General features: G+C 38.7%; 1 protein-coding gene across 3 annotated transcripts in view; it reads right to left on the bottom strand.

The window, feature by feature from the left end:
• The window catches only part of GALNT7 (polypeptide N-acetylgalactosaminyltransferase 7), a 76,833-nt gene that overhangs the window by 3,334 nt on the left and 61,747 nt on the right, over positions 1-11,752 (bottom strand). For all 3 annotated transcript variants that reach the window (XM_069787041.1, XM_069787035.1, XM_069787050.1), the window contains exons 7-11: positions 9,728-9,845; positions 7,683-7,805; positions 5,409-5,627; positions 3,100-3,198; positions 1,634-1,762 (exon numbers count right to left, since the gene is read on the bottom strand). In XM_069787041.1, coding sequence (XP_069643142.1) covers positions 1,634-1,762; positions 3,100-3,198; positions 5,409-5,627; positions 7,683-7,805; positions 9,728-9,845 — 688 coding nt within the window. The remainder of the gene's footprint in view (positions 1-1,633; positions 1,763-3,099; positions 3,199-5,408; positions 5,628-7,682; positions 7,806-9,727; positions 9,846-11,752) is intronic.

Here is an 11,752-nt window from a genome sequence, read left to right as displayed (position 1 = left end):
TAAAATCTCCTGGCAGCTTTCATTTACAGAAGGCCACAACATTTTTCAGCAGTTCATAAGCATTTCGCTCCTTACACCCTCCTCATTAGAAGAAACGGTCATACCCTCTGTACTGCACTGTGGAGTGTGCCAAATTTCTAGTATTTGCTTGGTTACACACCCTTGGTGGTCCTTCCGCTTTTACCCCCCTCCCCCTTTTTCTTTTTTTTTCCTTCTGGAAGCCAGCCAGCGTTTTGTTCTACAGCCCAGACCGTGCCTACTGGGCTTCCTTATAACTTGCGGTAATAAGCAAACAATTACACAACTTGGTACCACTGTGGAGGAAATGGATCTTCTTGCATGAAAGAAATGCTTAGAGAAGAGCCAAGTAACATACTGGGACACACTAGAATGGCTGGAGAGTTAACAAGTGCTATATATTATTCCAATATTAAAGCAGAAGTTGGCAGGCACTGAAACTCTGGTTATTGATTTTTAAATTTCAGGTTTAAAGAATTTTGTCTCTCTATATGGCACAAGAAAGCTGGGTGGAAATCCATTACGGTGCTTGGTATTTCCTAGCTCTATGCAAATACCAGAAAACGTGGAGTGGCTTAAAGGATAACAAACAGATTTTGCTGCACTCAAACAGTGCCTACATCTTTCAGGCAAACACAATCCAGATAACCAGCTAATGAATTAATAAATATGTAATATACTAGATAATCTGAAGAAAAATCCAACACAGAATAGTTTCTTGGACACAAAACCAAGTTACGTGTGACTATATCCAAGGATAACGTCACCCTTAGACTATGTGGTCTCTTTTTAAGAGACAAGCCTTAGACATTTTTTAAAGTAGCACTTTCAAAGCTAGCGAGGACTTAGAGATGTAGTGACTAGACAGACTGTAGCAGCCCTCACGTGTATAGGCCAACATTCCAAGTCTTTATTAAAAATTCATAGATTTTGCAATAGCATTACAATGGCGCCACACCCAGTATTCACAACAGAGCATATTATTAGCAAACAGCTAATGAACAGGAAAAAGAAATACTGAAGAAGGCAAAGACAACACAAAAAGGCAGAGTAATGCTATGTTTACCTATTCCTACGTAGGCTTAAAAAGATCATGTGTCTTTAAACAGAGGAACACTTCAATTTAGACCTCCCAAAATTAGACTTAGTATTGACCCTAGCTGCTAAATGCACATCAGCATTTAAGTAATCTTCTCACAGTGTACATTAGATAAAGAAACTTTCTTCACAGAAAGCATACAAGCAGAGAGGGTGACGACACTACTAGCTTTTAGAAACTCTGTCGCTGGTAGTGGACATCCTCTTTGGTTCCTCTGAGACAACTGCGAACTCCTAACATACCTGTGGCAGCACATGTAGCTTCATCAGGTTTTCCTTAAAGATTCTGCTACAGAAGACAGCAACTAGAACCACTAGCAAAAGCATCTTTCCCTAGAGGAAGTTTTCGTGGCAAGCATGGATTTCCAAGAATGTGCAATTAACAATTTACTCTACTTGGTTCAGTTAACCTTGTTGTAGATCTTTAATTTCAGATATACATAAAATAATTTTAAAAAGGTGCAAAAAATCAGGATGCAAATTCTAATTTCTTTTCTGCTATGTATCTGTTACATACCTTGAAGTATTGCCAGTCCTTGTATTCATTCTGATTACAGTGTGTAATCATAATTTTGGATCCATCCGGTCCTTTAGTTAAGCACTGATCGTACTGCATGAGTTGATTAGCTTCATTGATTCGGAAAAGCTAACAGGAAAAAAAGAAAGCCACCTTTTTAACAGTTGAGTCAAAATAACGAGAATTTTAGAAACACTGAAAATACCAACAAAATTGCACCATTCAAAATATTCTCTGGTGTTATTACACATATCTTTCAGAAGCGTTCTTTATTTTACATGATGTAATGCACTTTTACTATCACAACACTCAATTTCACAGATAACTTTCCAGTAGGATTTAGAAGGCTAAGAAACTTAGCTAGCAAGACAAAAATGATAAGAGTAAAGGGATTCCTATTTGGGAGGCTTCTGAAAGTGTTTGATTAAAAGCCTTTGTATGATTTGATGGCCAAACAATCCACTATCTTTCTAAAAGTCTGGTAGCAAGTCCTTGGTCCTGGACAGTAATTTCACGTTAAGACAGTGAAACTTCGGCATTTTACCCATGGAGGAAATCAAACTAATGCATCCAGATACATTAGCTGTCCTAGCTACTTCTTATGAAGTAATTGTTAAGGGTTTTTTGGGGTAACATATACAGAAAAAGTAGTTTAGGGAACTTTTTAATTAAGTATCAAAATAAAAGAGACATTTCCAGGGGCCACCAAGAGCTAACCCAAATATGATTTTTAAAAGCATCATCCTGCACATGATTTCAAGACTGCTGTGACAAAACTTGCCTGGTTCAAGTCTACATCAGCATAAACAAGGACTTAAAATTACAAGTTTTCCAACTGAAAAAGGAGATGTAAAGACAGAACAGCATGTTTGTGTGGTAGTGCAGGTAGGTTTGTGAAGATACAGGTCAAACACAACAGCAGCTTGGATTGCAACCATCTATTAGTAAACATGTTCTGCCAATTAATTTGTAAATGAAGCAGCAAGAAATTTGTATTCAATTTCTTGTCTTCTGTGGTGGAAGATGAGTTACTGCACAAAAGAGTTTTATACTTTCATTATAGCAAAACAACTTTGTGAAATAATTGATCCAAAGCAAGTAAGGGGTTGTTTCCTGAAGGATTAATTATTAAGTGAAGATAAATAATGAATCAGCAGCAATGCTAAGAGCTGCAGTTATTCTAATGCAGTGATACGGTTGCTTTAAAACACAGGTCTTGCGTCCTCACATACCTGTTTCACTGAAGAAGAGATTATGAATTTGCCTTCAATTTTGTACTGTTTGTGTTTGAAATGATACTTTCAGATTCCCATATTTTAGCAATGTCAGTATGCTTATAGAAAATCCCTAGCTCCCATGTTTGTAGCTGGCACCTAAGTGACTTTACGTACAGGCTTAACAGAAAACCAGCCTGTTACCATCCACAGCAAGCGATTCTCCTTCAGACTTGACTCCAGGCTCCTTACCTGATTTCCTCCCATTCTGTGGCATGGCCCAAGCTCAACGAAGCCACCATTGCTGTGCCCCATGCTATCGATGCAGTAAGCGGTTTCAAAGCCTCTAATCTGGAAAAGAGGTTTTGCACTCTAAGTTAGTTTCAAGGAAAAAATAAGCATGAAGGAATTCAGAAAATTCCCACATATCTTTCAAACCAGAAACAGATACCTGACAGAGAGATACGAAACAAACCTGTGCATGAAATTTAAATTCTGATGTTAACTATTCTGGGAGATGGAGCTTCAAGCTGCCCATGCTAATTTGCAGGCTCTTAGTGAGTTAGAGTATGCTGATAAAGCTAAAGTTGCAAAGCTCATTTCCAAAATGAGCTATATATACACTATACCGAAATGTAGTACTTCCAAGTACTTTAATTTATTCAATCTCCTATCAAAGCATGTTCAGTCTCCCAGGTCTTCATAAATAAAGCAGGAACTCAGCTAAGTTGCTCTCATCCTGTGGATGAGAGAAATGGGATGCAGAGAAGTTATGCACAGCAGTTATTAACTGCAGCCAGGCACAGCCCACTGACCCGGCTGCTCAGATGTACCTCCTCCAGCAGCAATTACATGGAAAAAAAGAGGTAAAATTGATGAGGGGCAGGCACAGGCATAGGGATAAAGAACAAAAGTCCTGTCAGAAAGCATGCCTCAACTGCTGATTACCCCATTCCTTCTCAGAATGGCCAGCAAACAACTTTACAAAGACTTTATGACACCAATAACATTCTTTCCAGACCTATTTTCTTTGCAGAGTCTCCTCCTTCTTTGTGATGGTAGAAGAAAATCTAGAGGACTAAGCTTAGACCTGATTTCCAGAGAGAGTGTTAAGGAAGACAAACCCCACACTGTCATTCCTGACAGTTTGGAAATGCAATTAGTGCGGTGTTACAAATGGGGGGCGTGGGGTGGTGGATTTCTCAGATGTAGGATAACTAGCAGCCAGCGAAGAAGCATTGAAGAAAACTTCAGAGAAGTCTCTGAACTTCCGACTTTCCTGTTACTTCACCGGAGCCACTCGCTTTTATCAGGGATGATTTCCCACAAGGTGGCCATTATTATTTTATTCTCTTCAGATACTTTCACCTTAGTGAACAGTAACATACAACGCACCTTCCTAACCCTTTATGTCATTTCAAAAGGAGGTCTAAGGCTAATGTAGTAACTGATGCTTTGTGCTAGCTTTTAGGTAAGAAATAAAAGGTGGCATTGTTCAGCTGGTCCCTCAGATCCAAGACTATTTGTACCCCCTTCGACCGTGCACACGCTCTGTATCACTAATTCCTCAGAAAAATTAGAGATGGCACTTGCTTGGCCACAGGAAACAGCACAGATCTGTACTTTCTGATGCTTTTTTGAAGTTACAAAAACGGGTCCATCATTTCTTGGGAAAGAAGGTTGTTAAATTTGGTGGGACACAGGAATCCTCCTCTGCTAGTGAGATGATTTTCCGATTTTGCCTCCACCATCTGCAAAAGTGAAATTAATAGCAGAGACAGGGCAAGGCTGGAACCAACTGAAAATGGCAAAAAAAAAAAAAAAAATCTGAAAGCAGGCTGGAGACCTGCAGTAAAAGCTCCTCAAGGTGTGGGCTAGATGGCAGAACGAAACAGGCAGGGTTCAGTGAAGTGTCCTGCATTCACCTGGCAACATGCTGTCTCTCTCTGTCAACCACGCCAAAATGCCAAATTTGTAACCACATTCCTAATTTAGTGTAAAGTCATACTCATATACAATAATGCTGGAAACGACTGTTAAGGAATCACATCAAGTTATTACATGCAGATAAGGGATGTACTGAGGCTGTAACTGTATGAGTACCTCCCAGGCCAGCAAACGTAGGCAGAATGTACTCCACCTGGATTTCACGATCTGTTCTCTAGGCCTTCACAGAAAAAGATTTTCACCTATTAATTTTTTGCCAATACTCCTACACACACAGGATTCGCATATTGCTTTTAAAAAACCCTAAATTCCCATTAAGGAAAAAAGAGTTTTAGACATAATTGAAGACAAGGCTAGAGATAAAATTATCCAAGGACCTATGGAGCTAATAAAAAAAAAAAATAAAAAATCGCACCCCTTAAAATATATATAAAATTATTTTCCTAGGGTTACAAACTCTATAGCTCTCTGGCTAGTATCATACACCGTAGTATACCAGTAATCAAAGAGCCTGTTCTCAGATTGATGTCAAGTAACAATTGCTTCCTTTTGAATTCCCAATTAAAAAAAAAAAAAATCTCCTAAAATAAATACAGGTTATGTACTGTACTTACCTCTCCCCAATCCACGTTTTTAGGTGGTAAGGGATAATATGAAGTTATATCATACGCTATTTCTTCCATAAACCACTTAAAACTTTTGCAGTTGTGATCTTCACGGAATTTTTTCAGCTCAGATATATCTCCATAGGGCAGCGCTTTTGTCTCTGGCCGACTGGCATAAAAGTAATCTTTGTATTCGTCCCACCACACTTCTACAACTCTGACATAGTTCTGTGAAGAACAATGACATTGCTGCACACTCAAAGCGCACGCAACGGGTCACATGCAACTGTGTGTTAATTCCAGAAATTTAAGGATTTCCCCTCTTAAAAAGTGGCAGCATGAAATTTTTATATAGCACTAATAATTTGTCACCTTCAGCAGATTATACAAGACACATGCATATCATTTTCAAATGACAGTTTAGGATTGAAGCCAGCAAAATAAACTGGCTTGCTTAATGAGAGTACGAAGTCTTTTTCCAAGCTTAGAGAATGTTTATTTGAAAATAAAGACTCTTCAGTTATGGGTGCAATAAAATGTTGCAATCATTTGCTGTGTACAAGAACTGCAATTTAGTTTCTATTCACCTTCTACAGTTTTAATACAGAGAATGATATGCATTAGTCCACTAAGGGTGAAAAAAACAAGTCTTAAACAGGTCAGCTATGACACACCGAGATTTTATCTTCTTAAGTAAAGTAGTTTATTGCTGCTTGGAGAAGGGGAAAAAATGGATAGGTCGCCTGGTGAACAAACCTCTCCGTCACATCCTTCTTCTCGGTCTCTTTGGTGGCTCTTATCTCTATATTACCTGTACAAGTTCTAGATGCACACCTCACTTTGTACGGTTCTGCTAGCATTAATGACCTCGTGTTAAAACAGTCTACTTTAATAGATCTGACTAAAGGCACAAATTATTGTGAGCTTTACTTTAATCCACATCCAGCATAAATTGAACAAAGCTATAAAAAAGCACATTTGCTATGGGGACAGGAGGGTGCCCGAAGAGGGAGAAACCTACTCCTGCATCCTGCCTTGTACAGAGAAGCAACTTAATATTTAAGAACACTCAGCAGTGTTTTGTTGTATTCAGTAAGCAGACAAGCAGACTCATGTAAGGTGTTTAGATATGCAGTACATATTTTTGATCAGCTTTTCAGAAGAGTGAAATAGTTTTTATAATTTCAGACAAGGCAAACAAACACCTTGCCTGCATTGAGCAATGGAGCTATCATTTGCTATCCTGCCTCCCATTGCTCTGTCTCTACTCCCAGCTATGCCCACTTCCCCCTACCCTCCCTTGCACTGGTCCTGGTGCTTGTTTGATCAAAATGTTAATCAATTCACATTACTAATACAGGCCTTTTTTTTTCAGAGTGTCAGGTTAGTTTTCTACCATTAAGCTAGGCTGGGACATTCCCATTTCAGCAGAACCAACTGCTAGCTTGGCTCAAGCCATACTCTGTAACCCTACCAATAGTCATCATCATCGGTAACGTCTAGGAAGACGGCTCTGGGATTGGAATTTACAAAGAACTGGGTCTTTGGGAATGGGATTTACCAGTGCCAAAACACTGCACAAGAGAAAGCTTAAACTAGGTAATAGGAAACCTTAACAGGAGGGTTGTCTCTCTTCCTGCTGGTAGGTGCAAACTTACATGAAACAGTTTTTCTTGATTCAAATTTTCTCTTCAGATATAGGCAGCTGGGTCACTCTTTTCTTGAGGTGATGTCTATTTTTAAAATCATGGCTTAAGCAACACTTCTGAACCTGCAAGGTGCCTGTGGAGTTACCAACCTTTACAATGAAGTGCAGAGCACACCGTTTTCCCAGGTGTCATTCACTGTTTCTTAATTAACAAATGCAGCCACAAAGGTCTGAGAGATGCTACATTACAGCGTTCGCTACCTTAGCCTACAATCACCAAAGGGTGATTTCAAACCCACGATCATCATCTCCCGGAGTGACTAGAGTTGTTTGTACTTCAGTTGGGCACAGCACGGCAAAGGCTTGGGGTGCTGAGAGTAATAGGAAATGTGGTTTGTACCTCAAAGGTGGAGCAGGGTGGAGCAAGAAGATGGGTTCCAGGAACCTCTAGTCTTTACAACAGTGGGATTGGCACAAAGATTTCCTTCCCATGGGGATGACATTCTTTACTTTAGACACTGAATAGCTTTGGATGAAGTGCTCTCTAAATTGCTACTAATAATTTAAATAGATTTATCTTAAACTGTTGTTATCTAAAATCAAAAACCACCTTCAAGGTTGCAGCAAAACAGTACCTTTAATGTAGGAGAAGACCCAACGTACACAGGGGGTGGATTTCCTTGCCAACCCTGCAGACGATAGATGTGTCCAACACGAGAACAGGGAACAAACAACAGTTTTCCCCCACACTGCCAGATCTACAAGTTAAAGCAAAGGTATTATTAATATATATGCACAGGAATGTAAGACAGATAAATAGATAACAAAATTATGGGAGAAACATCAACTATTTTTCTTACTATACCAACTGTGCGATAGATTTAAACATTTTCGCTTCAGATGTAAGCATAACATAATAGGTCTCTGAAATGAAAGGCTGTATTGAGTACATCTTCAACTCAGCCATGAAATTACTCAACTAAATTGCTTTTTAAAAAGTTTGCCATCTCATTTCATTGCTATTTTAAGACAACAGTAATGAATGAGTGCACAAAATCTGGAACTGGGTATTTTTTTTATGACAGAATTAATAATATTTTGATTTTATTAAAGCAATTCACATACCATCACTAAGATGGGTTTTGGTTAGATGCCCATCACATTGAAGTTTTTCTTAATAAAGACTAGTAGGAGATAAGGATGTCTTTGGTAACCCATTGTTCCAAGTACAAACAGATTTTTCTCTAACTATAGTAGCCAAAAATAAAAAAATGGGTAAAACATACTACCATTCTGAAATTCACTCCTTCCCACACATCCTTGGATAATGCATTTATGCAGAAAAGAAAACATACCTAAATCTGAATATAGTTGCTCATAGTTTTGACAAGTATGAAATGTAGCATCAAATCGAAATTCAAGCTAACTTTGGAGATGTTCCAAATTAGTCTGAATTCCAGATTAAAAATATGATTTAAGAGTATTAGGAAAGATAGGCAGAATAGTTTACTTTCTTCATTGCATCATCATATTAATTTTCTTAATTTCCATCAAAAAACCCCCTCAGATATGCAAGGCCATTATATTTGCTATCTAGCAGTCAGCATGCAGGACTGCTAAATGTTGTTTAGTCCTTCAGATTAGTTGTGATCTACATGAAACCAATTTGGAGGTCTCTACATAATCAGCACTTCAATTACAAAACTACTGTATGTAATTTCAATCATGATTTAGCTCTAAGCAAGATGGAGAATTAGAAGGATAAAGACCCTGTATGTGTAACATCCTTAATAACTACCTTTTGCATATGGATTTACAGCTGAGCAAGTGCACTTGGAGCTCTCCTCAAAACCACGAAGAGCAAGAGTAGCTAGGGGAGCTCTGAATGTACTTTTAGTAAAATTCAGCTACAATTTCACAGATCGCTACTGAGGATATTAGATGTCTCCACTTTTGTTTGTTAATTGGGACAGATTCCTGCTGTCTGCCACTTGTGTCATTATGAACACTGAAGGTACAAGAAGCTAATGATTATCATCTTACATTTCCTGCTAACTGAAGAGCATGCATGTGCCTAGGAGTGAAAATAAAATCTTCTGCAGTGATTATGAATTATGCAGTTAAGGTTTCAATTATGAAGACTTCTCTCGTAAAGAAGTTCTTGAAATTTTGAAAAGTATACGAGATCATTATCCACCCCTAAAAATGGTAGGGAGGAGGAAACCAGCACAGATTACTTTTTGTTGCATCGTTATATACTTTACAGGCATCTATGCATAAACTGAATGCTACTTGTTCTCTATAATCACTTTCATCAAAAACAAATTTTTCTATACTCACCATAAGAGCACTCAGTCCCCCCCCGCCCCATCAAATTTGTCAGTCTGTTTTCAGATTAAGTATTTAGGGGTGTGCGTGATCCCAAACCATTAACAAAATCTAGATTACTCAGCATTTGGGTCTCAGCACTGGGCCACCTCTCTGAAGACTTCTGCCCCAAAGCCCACAAGGAAACATTGAGGACACACATCTCTGCCATAACATCTCACGACAAAACCTTCTGGGCTTCATGAGGCAAGAGGTGGTGCAAATCAGAGGTAGGTCTGTCTGAACGCCAAACAGAAGTATTTACAGAAAAAAGATCTACTAGACTGAATTAGTTTTCAACTTTTGGTGTTACCTTGTAAGAAATTTCAAAATTTTCACCACCCCAAATTTGAAGCCCTGGATCATAGAGACCCAGTTCAAAGAAGAAATCGCGTTCAATGGCAAACAATCCACCAGCCATTGCAGGGGACCTGAAAGAGTAAGACAGCGTAACTCCTTCTGCCAAAAGGAGATGATAATACTCGGAGAAAGCATTAATTAAGGAAGCAATTCACTGCTAACATATAATAAAGATCAGATAAATGGCAATACACTGAAAAATCATAAAGCTTTGTCATCAGCTTCCAGCAATTTTCTGAAGCGACAACTGTATAATTTCTAGTGAAGTCCCAGTTTTTACTATGTTGTGGGTTTGGTTTTTTGGGGGTCTGTTTTTGGGGTTTTTTTAAATTTAATTACACAAAATTTTGGTTGGAATTATCCATTCAGCCAGCCAGCATGCTTCTATTAAAATAAACAAAGGTAAGAATCAGTTTGACAAGACGTTTCTCTTTTGAAAGTTGTTGAAGTTTTTCAGATAACACATAAGACTGCGTAGCAGACTTAGGTTTACGTTCTGAGGAGCTGCCACATTGAAACACATTGTCTATTAAACAAGCAACAGAGTTTTTCCAGCTAAACAATACCATTCTATCTTCTCCCTCTGGCTCTTTTTCTACCACTGCCATATGAGACACTTTTCATTATACTCAGTGAAAATTTTAAGAGGGCCTGGATCAAGTTGTACAAGGTTTCCATTTTGGTTTAGGTTTTTTTTTTAAAAATGGCTTTGTAAATCCCTCCATGTATGCCAAGGTGCAATTAGCAAGTTTTAATGTGTCAAAAAGATGTGGCGGTTTGGATTAGAGCATTTTTGCAGAATGGCTCTAACCAAAATTCTTTGGTAGCTTGCTCACACTGAAATAGAGAGTAGGGCATGTTAAGCCATTTCCAGTGCACATACCAAGCATTTTTCACCTGAGGATCAATAAATATATAAAAATCTTAATGGATACAAGCTGGAGTCCCTACTAAGTTGGCAATTGAAAAAAAAAAAGCTGGTAAGGAAAAAGTTGATTCTTTCTGACTTCAGATGATCTGCAGCACTGAAAGGAGGAGGATCCAAGAGTCCAGATCACTCTGGTGAGTCAAGTAAAACACAAGTGAAATATTCCTTCATGACCAAATTATTGAATATGGGTCATTTCTAGCACTATTCAGTCTCTTCCTTCCATTAGATTTTTAACTTAGCGGTGCTCCTTTTAACAGCAATGATAATTTATTTCCCTTCTGCACACGAATGTCTGGAGGAGAACTGCTTAAGAAAAAGTAACCTGTAGGGTTAACAAATACCCCCTCCGCATAGCAGGGGCAGGGCAACAACAAAACCAGAGCTGCTGGGTCTATCAGCTGAGTTAAGTGTAATGGTTATCAGTTTATTTGCTCTCCAAATCACCTGATCAGATGCTGAGTTACTCCTAAATGTCCCCTTCTACTTGTCTGCCTACTGTATTTTCCTCCAACGCTGCTTTTGCATCACAGGGGTTCAAAGGGTAGGAAGCCAGCGAGCACAGCAGGGAGAAGCATGTTGCATAGCACAGCCCTGTGGCTTTCCTGCATTTTTGGTTTTCCTCAGCACCATAAAGACTTGGCAAGTGTAGAGGCCTCAGATGCTGAAGTTTCAGTCTTGGCCTCCAACGTGCTGTCAAGTGTGTTAAAGAACACAGTAAAATCCGCATAAGGTCAGTAGTTTATTTTATAGGATATGAAGAGGTAAGCATAATATTACTGAAAGAAGGATTCAGTCCTGGGGCAATTCTCGCATTACAAAAGGTCTGTTTCTGCACTCTAAGCTGTTGAGGTTTTTTTGTTTGTTTGTTTTCTTTTTAAACTAAGCAATCCTGGCTATGGTTTCAGCAAGACTTTTACATGGTTCTACTTGCCCTGGTATTGCTGCAACAAAATGCATACAGCCTGGACATAAACAGATGCAGGGAACGTCTCTTTTTAAAGGAAGCATTGTAACTCTGGAAGTATTATTAAAAATAAAGTCATCTTT

The sequence above is a fragment of the Haliaeetus albicilla genome, chromosome 1 (assembly GCF_947461875.1).
Source record: "Haliaeetus albicilla chromosome 1, bHalAlb1.1, whole genome shotgun sequence".
Classification (NCBI taxonomy): domain Eukaryota; kingdom Metazoa; phylum Chordata; class Aves; order Accipitriformes; family Accipitridae; genus Haliaeetus; species Haliaeetus albicilla.
Note: the sequence above shows the minus strand (reverse complement) of the source record. Positions and strands in the feature narration are given on the sequence as shown.